Raw genomic sequence first — 23024 nt, 5'->3', positions numbered from 1 at the left:
TGAGGCTGTGATTCTGCAGAGTACCTGCTTGTGTGCTTGTGAAGGCTCTGACCTATTTTTCTAAGAGAATATATCTGGGACGCTGGTTACTGCCACCAGCTATCCGTCCCGCTTCTCTCCCAGAGGTTGCTACTGGCTCCAGTTTCCGTAGTACTCTGGTCTATAAACCACGGTGCTCAGGAAGGAGTGTACATGCCACCTCAGCCACTCCTGCATTAGGTGCCTGTGGCATCTGGAAGAAAGGCGAGGCAAACAACGAAGGGTAGAAGCCACTCCAGATGTTCCATGATAATTTTTCTGCAATCACAAGTCACGCCCCATTCATCTTAATTGAGCAGTTCCTTTATTTGAGCTTAGGTACATTTCTAAGTTGATGAATCAGTCTTCAGCTGCAGTGGGTTTGCTTCATATGTCAGGTGAAAAGGAGATTCTGATGCTTTGTAGTTGTGAACTGTCTCTTTTTATAATTGATAGTTCTGCAATTTCAGATGTAAATATGTTTAATGAAGACCTCAAGTTGCTTTTGGAATTTTCTACCATTTATTTTCCACCACCTTATAGAAGCTCATCCCTGTGAAACCAAGCCATAGTTTGGTTTTTGTAATAATGCGTGTATAAAACCAGAATAACCTCACTCTTGACAGCAAGCATTATATTGGTTATAAACCAGTGTAAAAGTAAATGAGAACTCATGCATGCTGGTTATATTCTGATGGAATTGCAAAATAACTTTTTGGAAAAGACCTCTGGAGGGCAGCTAGTCCAGCTTCCTGCTAAAAAGTGACCTCATGGCCTTATTCAGCAGAGTTTTGAAAACCTCTGAGGACAAGGGTTCCTCTCAGAGTCTCTCAGACCCTGTTCTTGGTCTTAGCCACCTGCATTGTGAAATTATTTTTCTTTATCTAGCAAGAGTTTTCCTTGCTGCATCTCATGTCCATTGCCTCTTGTCCTTCCACTGTGTGTCTCTGAGAGGAATCTGCCTTCTCTATAGCCCACCTGCCCTGCCTCCAGTCTGTAGCAAACTGTCGTTATATTCACCCTTGGTCTTCTCCAGATTGAAGAATCCCATCTCTTTCAAGGGCTTCTTGTGTGGTGTGCTCCAGTCCTGTGAACATCTGAGAGGCCCTCCTTTAGGCTTCCTTCAGTTTGTCAGGATCTCTTGCACTGGAGCTTCCAAAGCTGCACACTGCTCCAGAGGCAACCTCATTGAGTATTGAGTAGGGGGAAATAATTAGTTCCTTTGATCTGCTGGCTATTATCTTGCTAATGCAGCCCAGGAACTAGCCTTTCAGGAACACAATACTGACTCTTACATAGCTTGTTTTCCACCAGGAGCCACAGGGAATTTTCTGCTGAGCCAGCCAACACCCAGTCTGTGCTGCTGCATGAGGTTATCCTAGCCCATGTGCAGGACTTAACATTTACCATTGTTGGGCTTTGAGGTTTGTGCCAGACCAATTCTTCATGTGTCGTCATTGAAGCTGGTGAGGGAGCATTCCATTGCTCAAGACGGCAATGCAGTCATTAAAACAATATTGTTTCTAGGACTAACCCCTGAAGAATGCCACTTGTAATTGACTGCTAGCTAGACTTGGAAATGTTGACCGCTGTTCTCCAAGACTAATTATCCTGCCTGGTTTTGATTCACCTGCTACTCCAACTCCATCTGGTCCAAACGTTCCAAGTTTGCCTTCAAGGATGCTGTGGGAGACCTTGTTAAAGTAAATGACCTGCCACAGCTCTCCTCTCCCCATCTACAGAGCCAGTCATCTCGTGGTGGAAGGCAGTTGGATTGGACAGACTTGATTTGGGTTTGGTAAATCCATTCTGGCTGGTCTCAGTAACCATTTTATACCTCACAGTGATTTCTAGGAGGGTTTGTTCTATAGCCTTCCCACAGTCTGCGGTGATTTGGATTGTCCTGTTGGTACTCAAGTACTCTTTCTTCCTATTTGTGAAGATGGATGTGACATTTGCCTTTTTCCTGTCATTAGAGATCCCACCTGATTGCCATGCTTTTTCAAAGATGATGGGAGCAGCCTAGGGATGGCATGAGGCCAGCTCTCTGAGCCTGAAGAATCCCGTTTGGGCCCAAGGAGGTTTTTGCATGTGTAATATAGAATTCTGCATTAGAGGATTTTACTTGGAATTTCCTTTGCTATAGTAGGTAGAACTTCTCATCTGCTGCCACTGGGCACAGGAGCTCAGAAAACCTTGTCAGTAAAGACCAAGACAAAGGTGGCACTGAGTATGTCAGCCCTCCTCAAATCCTAAGTCAGTAAGTTGCCCATTGTATCCCTTTGGCTTCCAATGTACTTGCGGAAGCCCTTGTGGCTCTTCACGTCCCTTACCAGTTTCATCTCCATCTAACTTTGGACCTTCTATCTCTGCATGCCTGGGCAATGTTTATGGAGTGATGTTTCCTTGTGATTATGCACACACCTTTGTTTTGGTACATCACCATCAGTTTTAGAAGCGTCACGATTGTTACAAAGCTTGTTTTGTACGTAGTTGTCTGTTCTGCTGCATCACTCCTTCCATGTCAGTTTGTAAAAACATTCTTTGAAGGATATCTCTCATCTCTGATCCACATTGGTAGCAGCTTCCTGCATCTGCAGAGCAATATATTTTATTATGATTCATAGACGTTCCCTTTTTGTCTACTGGAAAAGGTAAAAGCTTCCATGAACTAAAACATTCCTGTGGTTTTTGGCTAATTTAAAAATATTTTGTCTATTTTATTCATTTTTTTCTGCTTAAGAGTTTAAGCTATAGACGGGAAACAGGGAGAGGTTGTTGCTGTATTCTTTTATTTTTATTTTTTTAAAGTATCACTGTGCATGTTTTCTGGCTCATATGTTCAGGTTCACTTGAAATTCAGTTTTGTATTTTTCTGTTTAATCTGTTCATTGGCACGAGGGAAAATTTGGTGCAGATGACAAGCTCTCTTATTCCTGTCTGTGTCTATTCAACTTCAGCTTTCACTAAAAAGAAGTTTATTTTTCAGGGCCAAGGATGTGTTGAAGAAAATTAACAATAGTAATGGGTGAGAGGAGGAATGATGTATTTCTATTGTCAGCAGAATGTGATGGCATCACTGTTGTGGAATCTGGGATGACAACTGTCCATTAAAAAAAATGCCTCCAGCTAAGAGCCTAATACCTTCTCTTGTCATTAGAGCAGAGTGATGTTTTGCAGGAAGTGGCATATAATCAAGATACTGTTCTGTGAGTTAAAACTGAAAGAGTTTCAAGCAGAAGTTTAATTATTGTTTTAGTTTCTGCTTCTCAGGCACATCCATGGCATAACAATTTGAACTGAGGTCATGCAGCGGGGCTGTTCCACAATCAGCCTTTATTACCTGTTTCCCTGTGTGAAAGGTGACCTTGGTTCTTTTGCATTTCCTACAGCTTGGAGTTCTTCCATGAGATTTCATTTACATTCCCAAATGCATTTTGGCAGTCAGTCACCAGGGTACTTGAAAGACAAGTAGTGAACAGAGAGGAGGTCTCATTCATGTATTAGCTTTAAATTATAGGATTAGTTGCAATTTATTTATTTATTTTTTTACTAGCACACATTCTGTCATATATTCCAAAGGTGCAGGCATTTCAGCCAAACATACTATGCATGTGAGAAAAGTGTATCGTTTTGCTTTTTGCTTGCCTATTTAAAACAGTCTTTTGGTATCTAGGCTGGAAGAGACAGCCTCTACCATCTTGCAACATACACAGTGGAAAGAAATAATTGGCTTACAAAAATAGAAAAATTCTGATGTGTTTATATTATGTATTATTTCAAATTTGGTAGGAAATATTTTAATCACAAATGTACTCATAAATTAGAATTCACTTATAGATGGTTCACAAGTCTAGGATTGAATTGCGAAAGATCAGTTTAAAACTTTCAAAGTACTTTTTAAATAGAAAACAGTTTTAAACTGTTTTTATTTCCTGTAAAGTTTCATAGTACTTTTTTTTTAATTTTACTGGAAACACTGTATGCATAAAATTCAAAATAATTTATCAGATGTAATTAGAACAATTTCCCAGACAAAAGGCAGAAATGGTCATCCTGTTACACACTTTGTATACAGCAACTCTGAGCTGCCTCTTCCTCCAGCTGCAAAGACAATGGTACATGGAAAAATTAGTCTGAAAAGGAATTGTGCCTTGGAGGAGAATGGTGGAGTTGAGGGGGTGGGATAGGGACACTTGAAGGGGCTCAGATATTCAAAGGTGAGTACCTATCTGAATAAAATCTGTGCTCATTTGTTTTATCTAATAAAATAGGTTTTCTAGGAGCAGATATTTTCTCACCATCTCTGACTAACTGAATTCACGTGAAGGACATGAGCCGAGGTCATATGTTAGTGAATAAAGAAGCTTTTGGGGTACAAAGTGTAATGCAGATAGCAGGAGTTACTAGAAGAAAGAGGAAAGGAACAAATACTCCTCTTTGCTTGCATATAGAGAACTGTCAGTGGCATTAAGTACTTTGAGGTGGAATCCTGTCTTATTTCTTTTTATGTTCTATGTAAACCTACAGATGTATAATGCATCAATGCTCATAGTTTATTTAAAGGATCTCTATACTGATGTCCACTTTGGTTCAGGTGGTGAGTTCATTTCTATCATGGGCATTGCAGTTGAGCTTTGAGCTGCTAGTGAGGCAGGGCACCTATTTTGCTTTTCCCACTTTATAATCAGTTCATTCAGTATTTAGCCAGGCATTCTTTCCCAGGCTCTTTCTGGGAAGAACGAGCCCTCTGCTTAATATCCCTTTGTGTACTTACAAGAGTATGTTGTTCATTTTCTGCTGTTTTTAGAAACTCTGTGGGAGAGCAATCTTTAGATTATTATTATTATTTTTGGCTTAGGTTTAGATTTAAGAACTGTTTTTAGATTTAAGCTTTACCTGCAAATACATGCAAATACAGATACTGCATGAGTGTTCAAGTTTATATTCCTTTGCAGTATATATTTTGTATTATTAAGGTGGCTCGTTGAGTCTCTGTGAAAGTGATTCTGTTCTTAGACTTTTTGGTGTGAGTCAAAGATGCCTTTTTGACACCAGAAAAATTGCTTAAATAAAAACAAAACGATTCCCCGTTTCAAAGTACACTTTTAGCTTTCATTTATAGATATTGCAATGATGTGATCTTTCGCTCTCCTGTCCGGAAACTACTATCTGCTGAACAACTGCAGTGAAAATATTGTGATTCAGCAACTTTTGCAATGTTATTCTAGGAACATTTTTAATATTTTTAGTTCCACTGGAGAGAGCGAGAAAGAGACTTTGAAGAGTTTTTTGTAATAGGTAAACTGAGATGTTGTAATTTAGTTCTGTATGGTATGATTTTGTGCTCACTCATACCTGTGATCCTTCCTATTTTTGTTGGTTGAGAAGCCAGAACATCATAGAGAGTTTTTCACCCAGGCTTTGTGTGCGTGCAGAAAATAAGCACTTGGCTTACCAGTAGCTTCCTTCTCTGACGGGTTTCATTTCATCCTATTCACACCAGGACTGAAGTTAAAGGCAGAAACACCTGCTTTGCCCTCACACTTAAATGTTTGTTGGGTGCCACTGTTTACACTTCAACGAAGTCTCTTTGTCCATTACCTAACCTCCTCCATTACTGCTGCCTGGATTTGTGGTGCCCTTTATCCATTGACCTTAAGACACGTGAGAATATTTGGTAAAGCTCCACACCTATGTTTTGAAATCATTATATACAATTTATACATGAGAAAATTAAGGCACATGGAGATTAAGCAGCTTTATTTGTATTTACTTCTGTCATTATTACTTTCTGTTTGTCAGGATGGTCAAGAGAACAAATATTAGGGTGTGAGTCAGGAACACGAATGCAGCATAATATGAGTCAGGAACAGTAATCCCAGATTGACACGCATCATGGCTTTGACTTTTCTAATTACTTTCTGCACCAGGGTTAGTATCTCCTTGCCTGGGAAGGGGTAGAAAGGTTAATTAAGTATTTTTTTCAAAAATACTTTGTACATGTTAAGATAAAGTATGGGGGCAGTGAAATCTTTAGAAATAGTTTCACTGAATGCTGGCAGCAAACCAGCTTCATTTATGAAAGTAAGTCTAAGGAAAAAAATATTCTTAAACTGTTCTTGTACTGTTTCATCCAGAAGGATGGGAACTAGCTATTTGGCAGGGGGGTTGTGAGCATTCTTTTTGTCTTTCTTAAGAAGAATCCATGTAAATTTTGCCAATTTACTAACCCCTAAGTTCTCTAAAGAATGTATTGATATTAAGCCTGCTTCTTGCTGGGTCAGCAATAGCTAAGCAGGATCTTTGAGGAAGCCATTTGTTGTGAATGCCAGGGACACCTACAGTCCTTGGCAGCAAGGATTTCGGTGGTGTTCCCTGTTTGTGTCCTGTCAGCGATGGGTAGAAAATATTTTTATTTTTTTAAGTGAATGGTGGAAAGATGGTTAGCATGAGAAAGGCAAGAGCAGAAGGCAAAAGATGACGTGGTAATGGGACAAGACAGGGGTGAGTGGAGATCCATAGATAGATATACTAGAACATAGGGCAGATGACCACAGGAAAAAAACTGTAGAAAGCAGTGGGGGGGGGGGTGTTGGGGCAGGATAGAGCAGAACAGCTGGGTAGAACAGAGGGGAAGAAAGGGCTAGGATGAGCAAAAGAAGCTGGGATGCTGGGCAGGAACAGGGATTTCAGATTGCCACATAGCCCTCTGCTTCAGGAGCTGCTCCATTAGCTCAAGGGATAGTGGATTGTGCTGTGCTGAGCATGAACAGTCTTCACAAACTGGTGGTGTGCCTGTACCATGGAAGATCAGCATAATTCTGAACGATGTTAGCACTTCTATTCAAGACACAGAACAAAGTATAAGAAATAGTTTTCTATCTACATAGAATATTCATTAAAGTTATAAAACTGGAAAGCCCTTTTCTCAAAAGATGGGAATCGATGGAATTATGTTCAGTCCTCTTATCTTTTGGTATAGTCACACAGTATTTTTCACTAGGAGAATACCTAGAAAATGCTTTATTTTCCAGAGACTTTGTGGACTTCCTTTGCTGATGGCAGAGTCAGACTGAGAATAGATAACTCATGTCCGCAGACTCCCATAACAGTTCATCAGATGTTCAAGGAGAGCCTAGAAAAATATGGATCTCTTAATGCTTTGGCCAGCAGAAAGAATGGAAAGTGGGAGAAGATAACTTTTTCAGAGTATTATTGCCTTTCCAGGAAAGCAGCCAAGAGCTTCTTGAAGGTAGGTACGGAAAACACAACCAATTCCCTTTTCTCCCTCTGTCTCCTCAAATAAATAAATAAATAAATAAATAAATGATGATTAAAATTGTTTTCAGTCAAAGAGATAATATTTCCGTCATTGCAGGTAAATGCCACTGTTTCATTCAGGCATAGGTACAAAGTTCATCATGAGGTCTTAAGACAAAAAATAAAAACTGTGCTGTATGTTTCTCTCCAACATGCCTCTATTGTATAACTTCATGCTTATTACTTTTTAGCTTGGTCTTGAACGATTCCACAGCGTAGCAATCCTTGGATTTAATTCTCCGGAATGGTTCATCTCAGCTGTTGGAGCTGTTTTTGCTGGGTAGGATTTGCTTCCCTTTTGTGTAGGGATTTCAAGGTTTCAGTTGTGCAAGGTTTAGAAATGTAGCAAATGGTTATTTGGTGTCACATCCTGGAAGTTGTGCTGCAGCTGATTAGCCTATTCAGCAACCTACTGGAGTCTCGTAGCTTTGAGTGTATCTGGAATAGTCCAGACACTCATAAATTGAACCTGTTTGCTATGGACTTAATTGTGACAGTCACGTATCTTCTCTTACTGGAAGATGTAGGATACAGAGGACACTCCCAGCTTTATGTCAGTGATACATGATATCTTCAAGTGAATGAAGTGACAGATAAAATACTCACTAGCCTGATTCCTTCTGTCCTGATACGTGTTACAATTTGGATTTGACCTCTTAGTCTGTTTCTGTGCCATTGAAATTCAAACTGGTATCTGTGTGCAGCTTGAACAGAAAGAGCACATGGTGGTTTTTGTTCTGTTTTGTTTTACCACTTATTGAGCTAACTCCCCTGTAGCCTCAAGTAGGCTAAAATAATGAATCCTAGCCTACAGCATCTCCTACTGCATGGAGTGCAGAGATTTATTTTGCATATATCATCCAAGTATATCCAAATACTTGAAACAAACATGATAGCTGTACTGATGTGTACCTCCACATCCTCATATTTTCATCTTTCATGTGATCTCTTACTCTCTTTCTGGATGTTAAATGCATGTATGTGTGTATATAAATATATCTTCTAATATATAATTTTGGATGTAGAGGAATTGTCACAGGAATATATACAACCAATTCACCAGAGGCCTGCCACTACATTGCTTATGACAGCAAAACCAACATCATAGTTGTGGAAAATCAGAAACAACTGGACAAGATAATGCAGGTATGAAGTGGCTCAAAAATTCATTGACCAAGTACCAGGCTATGCTGTCATCAACATAGAAGAATAGAAATTGTAGAGCTCAAGAGATTTGGTTCATACATGTTTCTTTCTAGAAATAGGAAAAATCAGCTGTGGTAAACACTGCTGTATCCATCTGAGGGTTTTTTGGAGCTATTATTTCAGTTTTACTTCTTTCAGAAAAAAAAAAAAAAAGTGTAACTTGTTATCCTTCTAATGATATATGCATAGTGGCTATCACCAAGCCACTCCATTTGTAAAAGCACAGACTGATCACTTCAGTTCTGTGATTAAGTCAAAGATATATGTGAGCCACTGGGTCCCACAAAGTTGAATGAAATTAATGCTCTCTGAGGGCCATCCAAAGCAGAGAAAGACTGTAAGCCTGCAGCTTTATATTTTTATTTATCCTTAAAATATGCAAATTGCTTCCTTTTTTTTTTTTTTTTTTCTCTTCTCTTTTAGGAAGATAAAACATTTTATTTATTTATTTTTAGCAGTTTAACAGTTTTTATTGAGGTGGTTTCTTCTATCTTTATTAGGAACCACAGGAGCTATGGTCAACTTTCAGCTTGAGCTTGAATGTTCCTTGATATGTCCTTTGATGCAATAAGAGAAAGGATACTGACGAACCTTTTTGGTGTAATTTAAGTCTTTTGACTGAAACCAGACTTAGCAGATTAGCAGACTGTGTAGCATCTCCTCCTCCCCCTCTTTTATTTTTGAGCCAGTTGGTTGTGAGTTTAGGGGAGAATACTTGAGGGAGGAGGGAAACAGGAGCTTTCTTCTGACTGTCAACCCAATTACAGTTTTGGCAGCACTTCAGTGGGGAAAAACACAAGATACGAATAACAAATTATAAATTTGTTTTTAAAAAAACCTAACAGATCTGGAATCGTTTGCCACACTTGAAAGCAGTTGTGCTGTACAAGGACTCCATTCCAGAGGGATGTCCAAATCTGTATACGGTATGTGAAATGCTAGAACAGAGTTACAATTATTAGGATATTATTTATTTAATGAATTTCTGCTATGTTTGATCTGTGGAATGTCTGCCATTCAGAATGCATTGCTGTCTTCCAGCAAAAGCATTCACAAGCTTCATGAGTGTGCATTCTATTGAATTTAAGTGTAACTTGATTTTTGATGCTTGACATTTAAAATTAAAGTTACCTTGCTTGACTGTCTTTTGTTGTAATTTTTTTTTTTTTTTTTTTTTTTTGCCTTAACTGGATTAACAAGACACCTGTAGGCTTCAGGTGGGAATACGTACTCTCAAACCATTAAAAATAAGTTGTACACTGGCTGTAGCGAAAGTTGCATTGTGGGTGGTTACACTGGATCCAAGGACATGAAAATGTCTGTACTTCTACTGGTGATAGTTGCATCATGTTTGCACCAAATATTTCTGGTGTCAGGCAACAGGTGAAAAGAAATTACTACAAGCTACACAAAGCAGAGCGCATTTTCTTAGCATGTCCAGAATCCACGGGTCGCATGGTAAAAAAAAAAGAAAGCTGAAAAAGGGACAAATACGGGATCAGAAATTTGAGTCGTATAAGTCCAGCACTTAAGAAATGTTAGGAATTGTTTTTTGTAAAAATGTTTTTTCAATATGTTGAAAATAGGTTTTGTAGTCTTATTACATGACTATCTTTTTTAGTTGGCTTCTGATTATCAGATTCCAGTCTGAAAAAACTCTTAATGAAGAGGGAACAGCATAGCAATACTTATGCTGTGTTTAATTTCATAAACTGTTTATAAACAGTAACCAGTGTTACAACACTGTACATATCAGTATGGAGTATGCTTTACATCCCAGTATAATAAAAATGTTACTTTTTTGCTACTTATATTTCATAGTAAAAGGAATAAGGCTAGCAGTTAATTCTGGAACAACATTCTGTTGCTGAAGCCTAAATGCTTGAGAATTTGGGAAGAGCGAAGTAATGCATGGTTTATTCTGTTACTGAAAGATACATCAGAAAACCGCCCTGTTCAAGTGCCAGGTTGGACACATTTTCTCAATGGAGAAGGGTAGCTTTGAGAAAGTCTTGACAGTTGCCTTAGTTTATATTGTGTAAAGGAAAAATTGGAGATCAAATCACCAAAGGCAGAAATGGTTTTATAACTTGGATGGAAAGCAAGGCACCCAAACCACATGACATATGATGAAAGAGATTTATGTTACAAGTTGACAGCGGAGATGTAATGAGCAGTTGCTGCAGTAGGGGCCAAGCTTTAGTTCTCTTATCAGCGCATGTTACCAGATGCCAAATGCACTCAGTAATGTGTGTGGCTGTTTGTACCTTTCATACTCCCAAACAGGGAACACTCGCTATTGCAGGTACTGTTCAGTAAATAAAGCCTGGGCAACAGATGCACAAGTGATTAACGCATTCTGGTATGAGAAGACAGTAAGGTCAGGGAAACAGGAGCAAATGATAAGTCACATAGAAACAATTACGCCCTTGACACCTCCAGACTTTCCAGGAGCTGGTGAAATAGATATGGCTGTATTGTGTGGGAAGAGATAATATGTGACGAATCCTTTCTTGCTATGGAGCTATTCTTTGTACTCCCCCTCTTCCCAGAGAGATGATATGGTGGAAGAACGTATGAAGCTTGTCACTGGTGGTTAGCAGAATGCTAGGACAGTGTTGCTACCCAAGAAAAGGAAGTCTGGGTGCCACAGAGGCTAACTATTGTAACCTTAGTAGCACACTAGCAAAGAGCAGAGGAAGGAAGGAATGAACATGCACAAGGGGAGGTGTTAACCTCTGCTGTCCTTTGCATCATCTTCTTCATTACTCTGTGGTCCTAGATATATCTCCAAGAAATCATTGTGGAACAGAGGTGCTGCATCTTGCTCTTGGATAATACAGTTTTGTAGCACTGGTTGAATTATTGGATCTCAATGGGAAATTGACTCTTGGGTTATTGACTAATTTTTATTTACCCTAGTTTTCATTGCATTGAAATCAGTGGCATACCTAGCAGGATATCAGGTGCATGTGGTAGATGCATCTGAGAACGACCAGTAAAATATAGACGATCAGGCTCAGCATTTTTCTGGGACCAATTTGTGCTGCACAGAAGTCCACCATCATGAAAAGTTTAGCTCATTCTAGATGGAGCCAAATCTGAATGGAGATTGTGACCAGCATTATATGTTCTGTTTGCTATTAAATAGCAGGGAATTTGGGCAAGCACTCACACATCTAGATGATAATGCTTTTGCACAGAAGCTTTCATTCTTTTGCTTTATATAGTTAGGTACAAGAACGGTGAATTATAAGTTGAATATCATAAGTGTGCTCTTAAAATGTAGATCCAGATTCTTTTCAATAAGAATCACAGTCCTTCTAGGTGTAAGATAGTAACAGAATTTTATCCTCTATGACTTGTACATAATATCTGTCTTAGATGAAGAATGGGACTACCATTCCCTTCATAGGCACGGGGAAGACATGTAGCAGCATAATTTCAGACAGTCTGTTTGCATTTTCCACGTGAAGTTATACACTAGTCTTATGTTCTTTCCATGGGCAAGACCTGAAGTAAACTTGTTTTGGAAATGTGTTCAGAGTAAGGCACTAAACTTTTTCTGCCGTTCTTTTTAGGCTGGTAAGGTGCTGCATCTTTTCCACTTGCAAGGAGGTTCACAATACCCTCTATTTTCTGTTACATGCTCTAGATGGAAGAGTTTCTGGACTTGGGAGATGACATACCTGATGCTACTTTGGATGATATTATTAACTCCCAAAAGCCGAATCAATGCTGTGTACTAATATATACGTCCGGAACAACTGGGAAGCCAAAAGGAGCCATGTTGAGTCATGACAATGTATGTAATTTAAACTCCTCCTTTAGTATAAAAATAGCAAAGTATGAGGATACTTATTCCTGTTTTTTTTTGTTTGTTTGTTTGTTTTGTTTTGTTTTGTTTGTTTGTTTTTTAAATGACTGGTGCATAATAGAAGAGCATTGAAATTCCCCTGGTTTTGCAACATGGGTAGTGTACTACAAAGCAATATTCAAAATGGAGTCATCTGATTTTGATTATGTTTAAGCACAGTGAAGAATAAAACTACATTCTAAGTAGCACTTCACAAATTTGAATGTAGATTATGAGTATGTGTTTTGTTACTTGCTGGGTTGTTTGTGAGATACGGTACTTTACTTCTGCAATAATTTATATATAGCCATAACATTTTAGTGATGTTTTGTCATCTTAAAACAAATCATATGCATCAGCCAGCTGCTGTAAGAAGAGCCTGAGACAGACTACTTTTGCAAATTTTACTTTTTCTTTTTTTTTTTTTTAGTCCTAGTACTCAAGTACTCATAATCACTTTAGCTGTATTGTTGTGAATAGTAAATTGCCTACTGATGGAGAACAGCAAAGCCAACTGCAAAAATGGGTCTCCACAGAGGTCTACTAGCTAAGATCTGGACTGTAGTTGATTTATTTTACTGAAAGTGGCTGAGCAGGAGTGGGAAGTGGTAGAGAGCCTCTCTGAACACTTAGTCTGTGAAAGGGCTGGCCTAAGTTGTCACCTCTCCTCTTAGAAGAATGCAGAAACTATTACAGATAGCGAGCAATTCACCCAAATGTAGGGAATCAGCACAGTGATATCTGGAGGGAGAACATAGTGTAGTCGATAGACAAAAAGACTGATCTGACGTTGCAAATTCCATGCTCTTCTGTCTCAAAGGAGTCTGGTGTCATTTCCATGTTAGCTGCCAAACTATTTCTGGCTGATGATCACAAACAGGCTATTTTTATGTTGACCAACAGTGGAAAACACTCCTTGCCTGTAACTGCTGCTGCCTTCTTTAGTCAAAAGAAGTTTGCCACTGTCCATCTGTAAAACCAATGCTGAGTCAGTCATATGCACCCACAGAGATCTACTGTGAGCATGCCTGCATGCTGTGAGGCTTTGGAGGATAAAGAGGATAAGCAATCAATATATCTACATTTCAAAGACATCCCATTCTGCCTACTGTGTTTAACTCTCCAATAGCTCCTTGACCAATGCTGCCACCTAAATTTGGAGTGGCCTGTCCTGACAGCATGCTGCTCCTTAAAAGCTTTTCTGGAGAATTGCTATTTTTTTAGACCAAACCTACTCTCATGTTAACCTTGAAATTTATTTTGAAGAAAAGCAACTGGCTGGAACATACCGTGAGAGCAGGTATTGCACGATTTATATCTTTTCCCTGCTGTGCTGAGTAACTTTTTTTGTGTGTCCTATCCTACCCAGTTTAGATTAGACTACTCTGAAAAAGCCATCTCCTCTTTTTCTGCTATGCATATGTGTATATTTATTTTCCTCTTACCATCACACATATTTGTGGATCTTGCATATACTGTATTCTGTTAATGAATATATGTGTATTTAGCATCCTTCGGCTGCATCTTCTGACATAAAGAACTGGGAAGAAAAGGGGGAAACACAGTTTCACTAAGAAGTCAAGCAGTGAATCTTAACCATTATTCACATATGTAGCTCTGCTTATGGGAGGTGTGTGTGTGGATGTCACTTGTGAACCACTGTGGTGAATCTCCCAGAGACTTCCAGAGGAACAGGATACAGCTGCTAATCATGTGGTGATCAATACAATGTGATGAGCTTCTTGCAGATACTCAACTGTCCTGTGAGCTCACTGATCACTGAGTATTTATTGTTCTCTTTCAGGTAAACATATAGACATACACTGGTGAAAAGTGCCAGCTAGATAGAAAGCGTGCACAGTAGGAGACTTGCAAATGAAGGGGCTGATCAGTTTTCTTGTCCATCCAGGCTGAAGCTGCCTTACTTAGTGCACCACCAGGACCTGGGGAGTTGGTAGTGTTCACAGCAGGTCAGGCAGCAGAAAGACTGCATTTAGTTCTGTTATCTGCAGGCTGTTGTTGCTACTAGATGAGTTCATCTTGCTTTTGGCTGGATGGCACCAGAGGAATGGCCATCTGGTATGTTGTTAAAGATTGAAGTGTCTTCAGCAATTTCTGTAAGCAGACTTGTCATAGGTTTGTTGGCATAGCATAAGGATGCTTAGTTTGTGTTAAAAGAAAAAAAACAAATCTAATTTGTTTATTTTTTATTTAAATAGATAACTTGGACATCAGCACATTGCAGCAGAGCAGGAGATATGCAACCTGCAGAGGTCCAACAAGAGTCCATAGTCAGTTATCTTCCACTCAGCCACATAGCTGCACAGATATATGACCTGTGGACTGGAATCAAATGGGGAGAACAAGTTTACTTTGCTGAGCCAGATGCTCTCAAGGTATCTGCCTTGCATTGCACCTGATTAACCTTGCATTTTTTCATCTTAGAAAACATCCAAAGGAGGAAATGTGTTTTTTGAAGAGGTGCAGAAGATGGAGAGTCCGTTATTTTAAGAATTATGGAAAACTAAAATCCTTTAGACTCAAGATGCAGTGCCCTGGACTGCATTTACCCATGTGGCGAAACCGCATAGAAAAGAGTCTCTTTGTAGTTATGAGTCCATAAACTGCTATAAGAAGAGTGTACCTGGAACTGGTCCCTTACCTACCCCCACAAAAAGCTCATAAATGCATAAATGATACAACAGAGACTGTGTAGATCTTAGTTCCAGTGTTTTCTGTAATTTAACAGCTAACTTAACAATTTATACTCAAAATATTCTGAATGTATACATATTTGGTAGTCCAGGTCTGTAAGCTTTAATTAAGGCAGAAGTGTGCCTCTAATGCAGAAGAAGTATAAGATTTTGGGGGGAGAAAGGGAGGAAGATGGAACTAAACCACCTGTGTTTTTTCCTTTTGGAGTACATGCTTCCCCTGATGTGTAAGAGCAGATCCATGTTAGTGAGTATACCTGATTGAAATAGGTTCAGCAGTCCTTGTTCATATCCTATATGTTTAGTATGTTCTACATATTGTTATTGCAAGATGCAGACTGTATCACCAAACCTCTTTTTCACTGATGTGGACCTTTTGCAATGTTTTGAAATGATTTTAACAGGGCAGCTTGATCAACACACTAAAAGAAGTGAGGCCAACATCTCACATGGGAGTTCCTAGAGTGTGGGAGAAAATCATGGAGAAGTTGAAGGATGCTTCTGCTCAGTCAGGATTTCTGAAGAGGAAAATGCTGTCATGGGCTATGTCAGTTAGCTTAGAGAGAAACCTGAACTGCTCAAGCAGGTAAGTATTATTAGGAGTGAGATCTCCATCATCCCAGAAGTAGTTGTCTGCTTAAAAGAAATACCAAGCTTCAGTGAGACTCTCGAAATATAAACAGGTAAAATTTGGCCTAGCAACACTGCAAATATAATGTAAGAGGGAGGATATAGTTATCAATTACAATAAGCTAATCATAAACCCAAGTGACTGTTAAATGGGTCCCTCCATCTTCTCCAAGGATGTTTTTCCACTAACACCTCCCTGAACTCTGTGTCTTCTGTGAGTTGAACTGGCTAGTTTTCAGCTGGGTGAGGTCCAGCCTACCATGTGACTGTGCAAGTACTAGATACTGGTATGAAGAAAGGGCATGAATTTGAAGGAACTGTGTGAGAAGGGGAAAATTCTCATTTTGAGGACAGCCCAAACATAAACTCTCTCATGACAATTTGGAGTATGCACCATGGGAGCAAGAATACCTCATTGTGATACAAACTCAGGGACTATCCCAACCCCCTGAATTCTGTGAGCAATAAATAAATAGTCTGTTCTGAATAACAGGTATTTTCCTGGATAAGAGTGCACAGATACTGAATATTGCATAAATTCAAATATTAACTTAATTCACAGTTCCAAAGTTCTTAAAATGTGAAATATGAAGTGTGAAATTACTTACTGAAAATGGAATTTCCAAAGGTACTGCACATTGGTACTGATTTCCTTGTCTGATCTTCCAACTGCTCAGATAAGTTGTGTAAATTTCAGATTTTAGTGTTTCTCAAATATTCATTTAACTGATAAAAAATCAGGAATACCAGAACTTTGTCTTATGCAGTACATTTTTGTAGCCTCTTTTTCAATTTGCAGTATTCCGACATCTTAGGAGTTGAAGTTCACTTGCAATGAAAGACACTAAATAAATGAAGCAAGGAGAAATAAGTTTCCTGTTCTTATTGATGTGACTTCTGTCAACATACAAAACCAAAAGGCAAATATATCTCTAAACAAAACTTGCATCTGATTTTGTTATGGAAATTCTGTTGGTTCCTCTGACTTACTACTATCTCTTCCTCTTTTGTGTTTTGTACTCAGCAGTGACCTAAAGCAGTTTTGGACAAGGTTAGCAGACTACTTGGTGCTTGCTAAAATACGCAACGCTCTGGGTTTTTCTTGCTGTCAGAAGCACTTTTGTGGTGCTGCTCCACTCAATACAGAAACACTGTATTTTTTCTTGGGTCTGAACATCACCTTATATGAGGCCTATGGAATGAGTGAAACCACAGGCCCACATTGCCTGTCTGGGCCATATAATTACAGGCAGCACAGGTAATTTTATAGTTAATTTTATGTGTTATATTTCATTATGAGAAAAGTATTCGCTGAGTTCAGCAATGATCTTACCACTTACTTTCTCTCAACGCATTGCCAGTCTGTTGTGAGTTTGGGAGACAAAACATTCAAGTCAGAAATTGAACACATTTCCTCCATAGCATGCCAAATCAAGAGCACTGAAAGTGATCTAAAGCATTTTATGCAGGACATAGTTATTAAATCAGACGTGTAGCATAGCCCTGGCCCATGGCAGGATAACTTTCAAATATGAGGCCTCAAAGAGAAAAGTATTTTTATGCCTAAAGGTACAGTGCAGGCGGGGGGGGGGGGGGGGCGGGGGGAACAGGAAGCACAAGGCAAGATACACGACTTAAAAACTGACACTAATACATTGATACATTCAGGGATTTGGTATTGTAGATATCCTGCCAATATTAAATTTAGTATTTCTGTGTTCCCTGTGTGTGTTGCTGCTCTTCCCCAATAGCTGTGGAAAACCAGTACCTGGCTGCAGGGTGAAATTGGTGAATGAAGACACAGAAGGCAATGGAGAAATCTGTTTCTGGGGAAGGACTGTTTTCATGGGTTATTTAAATATGGAAGACAAAACAAAAGAAGCATTTGATGAGGATGGGTGGCTGCATTCTGGAGATTTAGGAAAACTAGATGAGGATGGCTTTCTCTATGTCACTGGAAGAATTAAAGGTAATAAGCAAAATCTTGTATCATATTCGTAGTAAACTATTCATCACTGTTCGGTCATATATCAGATGTGGTGCATCTAAATAAGTGTTTTTCTTTTAATGCCAGCAGAATTTATCTAACAGGAAAGAAAAATAAACTTTCCTATGATGAAACTGTGGCATACTTCGTTTAGGGAAGGTTTCCCTCTAATCTGTGATAGGTGGGGATAATTCAGTTCCTACAATGAGGCTTTTCATTTCCCAGGCCCTTATTCATGATTACTAAGTCATATAAAATAATAATGCAGGTTTAATGTGTTGTCTTTGATTCTAATGGTCCATTAAGCTCTTCCTTTGAATCTTGCCCAGTTGTCGTAATTACACATTAGAATATTTAGACAGTAACAGGAGACAGCCCTCTATTATATAAAAGCTATTGCTGTAGGTCAGAGCTAGGTTCTTCTGATGCCTTAGGCAATTTGTTTGCAGAGGCCACTATTGAAATTTGAAAGTGGAGGGGAGAGCTAAAGCAATAAACCTGGGTGTTATTACAGTATATAGCTTGAAGTCTTGCTTGAATAACACTGGTTGTTGGTACTGTGGAAGCACTTTTTCAAAATGTGTGTTTGTAGAGTGAGATTTGTCATGGTAGACATAACAGAAGAAGATTTAAAAACTGAGTAACCATCATCTTAGAATATGTGATGAATCACTAGGGAGAGAACATGGATGAGTGAATTTGTCATAACAGTGGCCTATTAGGCATCAGGACGTCAGTAGATGCTATTAATAGCCTGCACCAAATACAGTTACCTTGATTTTAATTTGCTTTCTCATCTGATCCATTTTTCTTTCAGGTAGTTATTAACATCTTCTAGTCTCATTCTGTCATAACATTTGTGTTGCACTCGCATCTTCCTTGATTGTTGAACTAATAACGATTACTCTAAATTACAGGGTAGGATACATCTGGGATAAAATAAGCATCTGTCCAGTTTCATTCAAGTTTTAAATCCAAGTCCAAATAAGGTAAAATGTAATAGAAGGTAGTAAAGAAACTCTTCTTTTAGTGACTTCTTTGTTTGGTTGATTGGTTCTTACAAGTTTTAGGACTCATTATATTAAGCATGAAACAGTAGAAGTTGCTTTTTGATATCTGAGGTCCAGAGAAGTTGCAAAGCACCAAGATTTTGCTAGAGGAGCCCATACAGGAATATCTGTATAGTTGTGCAAAAAGTTATTACGATTATTACAGTTTTCCTGATCAGCTGGGAAAAAGCTGACATTTCAGATTGAAAAACTAGGAAAAAAATGGCATTAGGGCAAAAGGAAAGGAAATAAAAAGAAAACATTACAAGTTTGGATACACAACAACTTTGTTGTGTTTATGTGGTTTGGCAGAAATCTCTCTTTCTATAAACACAAGTCATGCTTCCTCAAATGCACTCACTGTGCTGACTAGGGAGAAATAACATTTGTAATTATGAGATGAATGTGTACTCCTTACCAGAATGTGGAGTACGGATTGGGAGTTATTTCTGATCATTGCTGTTCAGGAGCAGTAGAGATGGTAAAGAACACGTGTGAGTGCTGAAAGGGTGTCATATTCCGTTGATTGCATCTAAATTCTTTTATCACTGGCAGTGGATTGGGAATCAACCCAATCTTTCATATATAATCTGCATTATTACACAAAGGACTGGTCTGCCATTGCCCTGTGTTATTTATTTCTTGAAGCATGTTACTTATTAAAACCCTGCCAAGACTATTTGAGGGCAGGGAGAACTCAACAGTGTAATGAAAACAGGGTTGAAACTTACTAGGATAATTCTCAGTCATGAAAATTTCAGTAAATAGGTGTATTATACTTCAGAATGAATGCATTCAAATAGTTACACATGCCCTTGTCAATGGCCAGTATCCCTACCATTGTTTACAAACCTCAAAAATACTAAGATTCCAGTCTGTCATTATACTCCTCTCATGTCAAGAGTAGGGCAGGAATGACTGCTTCCGCTGTGAATTTCCTCTCCCAGATCTTGACTTCTCCCTCCTCACATTCCTTTCCCTTCTTTCCATGTTGCTTCTGTGGAGCCTTCATGTAGTAGTAACTTGCTTTTGTCTGGCCCCTGTTGGTGACTCTAAGAATTAAATATGATGTTAACCATGAACTTGCTTTTTGGTGAGCCAACAACAGTAAAATAAAGAATGAATCCTACACTAGTTGGGAAGAGATGACTGCTCAGATAAAAGGTATGTGTTATACAACTTATGAGACGTAACGGTTACTGGATTGTATAAAAATATATTATCCTATATGCAGTTGGACTAGATGATCTCTGAAGGTCTCCTAACTGAACTATTCTGTATCTGGAGCTTGTTATAATGGAGTTTGCATTGTGTGTACATGGGAGCAAACGTGTTACGTGGAGGAAGAATTGAAAATCTGAGCGCATACTCAAAATTATCAGCATTGCTATTTTGAAGAGAATCATACTAACAACTTAATAGGTTTGGTTCTTTTTGAAAACTATGAATTTCTGCATGTCAGAATAAGAAATGTGGATCCATCCAGGAATTAACCTGTTCTTTAGAGTTTATTTGAATTCAACTAATAGCCCTTGTTTGTGTTTTTTTTTTCTTCTCCTAGATTTGATTATTACAGCTGGAGGTGAAAATGTGCCTCCAGTTCCAATTGAAGATGCTGTGAAAAAAGAACTCCCAATTGTTAGTAATGCCATGGTGATTGGAGACAAAAAGAAGTTTTTGTCCATGTTGTTGACCCTAAAAGTACGTTAGTTTTAATACTCGTATCAGTGAAACTGTTATACCTGCACCTAACAAAATGAGGAGGATTGTGAACCATTGGCAGAAAGACACAAAATTTGATAGGAGGGCATTGGTTAAACAAAAAAAAAATGCATGGGAACTACAGACCAAGTCATCATGATTTGAACTTGTTATGGTTAGATGATACAATGACGTGCAGTGTTGAGCTAAATGCTCCTCTGTAATGATGAAATAAGTAGTAGGTCTGGTAGAAATTCAAGGTCATTAGACATATTTTAATTGACGTGTTTCGAGTCTGTTCATGTCTTCTGCTTTTAAGTGTTTTTTTGTGTTTTTTTTTTTTTTTTTTGCATTTGATAGCTAAGTAGAAAGAAAATAAAGCATTACCATCTGTAGACAGATATTTCTGCTTTTTCAGGCTTAAATAATATTTTGGTGTTGGTATTTGGCTGCTTTGATTCTTAAAAGCTGGAGAGAACGTGATCATTTAATGATCATTGATTTAATAAACATTTAATGCCTTGTAAGAATGAGCATTTGATGATTTTCTTCATCTGCTATTCTAGAGTGTACTGGACCCAGATACATCAGATCCCACTGACCACCTCACTGAGGAAGCTAGAGAATTCTGCCAGAAGACTGGTAGTAAAGCCACTAAAGTATCAGAGATAGTAGCTACAAGGGATCAGGCAATCTACCAGGCCATTCAAGAGGGAATCAACAAAGTCAACATGAGTGCTACAAATAGGGTTCATTGTATTCAAAAATGGATAGTTCTGCCAAGAGATTTTTCCATTTCTGGGGGAGAACTAGGTAAGATTTGTTGATTTTATCCTAATGAGCACACACTGTAATGGGGCTGCTGATCTAAGAGCATTCAAATCCAATTTCACATGCCACATTCTGGGTACAAGCAATAGATGGAAAAGAAAAAAGTTATGCAGCATTTCACAGACTACAAAACCTGGAGTTTTTGATGTGTGTACATATCTACAGCAAACATGGTCATTTAGCGTGCATACAATTCTGTGACTAAATTTGACATTGCTTAGGGCAATTAAGCAATTCTAGGTAATTCTTTATGCATTAAAGTATTAATAATTTACAGTAATGATACCAAAAAGTCATCCTAACAAAAAATGGAGGATAAAGTGAAGGACTGACAGAGCCCCAAACACAGGCTTTTTTGAATAAATTGGGAATTGTTTAAAAGGTTTCAGAACTGTCAGCCTTTTAATTAGTTTCGGGGTCGGGGCAGGCAACAGGACACCTGAAAGTAGTCAGATATCACTCCCTTATCCACACTTGCCTTTGAAGTGCTCACTAGAGGGAGGCAACCTTACATACAATTGCTTCTCCTTTAGCAGAAATCTACACTAACAAAGTAGATACTCTCCCATGCAACGCTCTTCCGTAGAAAATGTTATGAACCAAAGCTTAAACAAAGTAAAAAATTTTTGTTTCTGTTTCTGCTGCTGTGACTAACGTCTTCTCTTAAGGTCCGACAATGAAGTTAAAACGGCTCACTGTGCTTGAGAAATACAGAAAAGAAGTAGACTCCTTCTATCAAGAGTAAGAAGTCTTTCATCCAAGCATTAAGGAAGACCTGTGAGCTAAAGAAAGTATTTCCTAATCATAAGCATTAAGGAAAATTTGTTTCTGTTATGTAGTGTAGTTTCATTAGAAAACTGCTCTATTCATTTAGTTATTTCTGATACTCACATAAGAGTTTGTCCTGTTCGTATAGAAACATCTACAGTGTGTCCTTTTTCTAATACAGCTTTTACTTTATGCCCTGAATGAACAAGATTAAAGACACCTGCATGTTATGTATGAAGTGGGTATAACTAATTAGTTCCTCTAGACTGAAACAGAAGGAAAATCTTTATGCAGTGATTTACCTTTGTGTTGTTGTTCTGTAGGAGGTTCACTGTAGCTCATGTTTTATTTCTGTAGATCAGTAGTTAGCAGTAGTGTTAAGCAAAACTGTTATACCATTCCACTGATAAAGATAATTATTAAAGAAAAAAAAAGTCACAAGGCCTCTTTTTTTCTGTCCAAGGGAGAAGCAAATTTTCATGAGCATACCATTTTGGAGCCTAACCAACACTCTTCTGTAAGGGCTAGACTTCAGTGAGACTTTTCTGAAAGCAGGAGGTCATCACTTCTTAAATCCATGTTGAAATAAGTGTTATTTCCCGTAAAAACAAGCACTCCAAGAAGTTGGGGGAATAGCTTTCTAAGAGTGAAAGACAAACTAGGTAATATAAGAGCTCTCACATAAAAATAAGTTTGTGTTCTAAATCGTAGTTTAAAGAGTTCACAGGACTCTTTAAAGCAAAAATATTTAGAAGGAAAGTTTTACTAATGCTTACAAAGGGGAACTGTATTTCTTCTTCCCCTTATAAAATATAAATCACATCACATGAAGGGCTAAAGGGTCAGGTAGTAAGTAATATTTGGCAGAGTTATAAGAACAAACAACAACAGAGACAACAATTCTTGATTTAAAAACAAAACCACAAAAAACACCTTGCAGA

General features: G+C 38.4%; 1 protein-coding gene across 1 annotated transcript in view; it reads left to right on the top strand.

Moving 5' to 3' along the window:
- The window catches only part of ACSBG1 (acyl-CoA synthetase bubblegum family member 1), a 30004-nt gene extending 7487 nt beyond the window's left edge, over positions 1–22517 (top strand). Inside the window, exons 3-14 of the mRNA XM_032194640.1 lie at positions 7056–7273; positions 7533–7621; positions 8367–8487; positions 9393–9473; positions 12203–12352; positions 14623–14799; positions 15522–15703; positions 16772–17005; positions 17499–17716; positions 20345–20484; positions 21051–21297; positions 21984–22517. Coding sequence (XP_032050531.1) covers positions 7056–7273; positions 7533–7621; positions 8367–8487; positions 9393–9473; positions 12203–12352; positions 14623–14799; positions 15522–15703; positions 16772–17005; positions 17499–17716; positions 20345–20484; positions 21051–21297; positions 21984–22060 — 1934 coding nt within the window. The 3' untranslated portion in view covers positions 22061–22517. The remainder of the gene's footprint in view (positions 1–7055; positions 7274–7532; positions 7622–8366; positions 8488–9392; positions 9474–12202; positions 12353–14622; positions 14800–15521; positions 15704–16771; positions 17006–17498; positions 17717–20344; positions 20485–21050; positions 21298–21983) is intronic.
- Positions 22518–23024: the final 507 nt, after the last annotated feature.

Source organism: Aythya fuligula, chromosome 11 (assembly GCF_009819795.1).
Source record: "Aythya fuligula isolate bAytFul2 chromosome 11, bAytFul2.pri, whole genome shotgun sequence".
NCBI classification, from domain to species: domain Eukaryota; kingdom Metazoa; phylum Chordata; class Aves; order Anseriformes; family Anatidae; genus Aythya; species Aythya fuligula.
The sequence above is the reverse complement of the archived record's forward strand: the minus strand, read 5'-3'. Positions and strand labels throughout refer to the sequence as shown.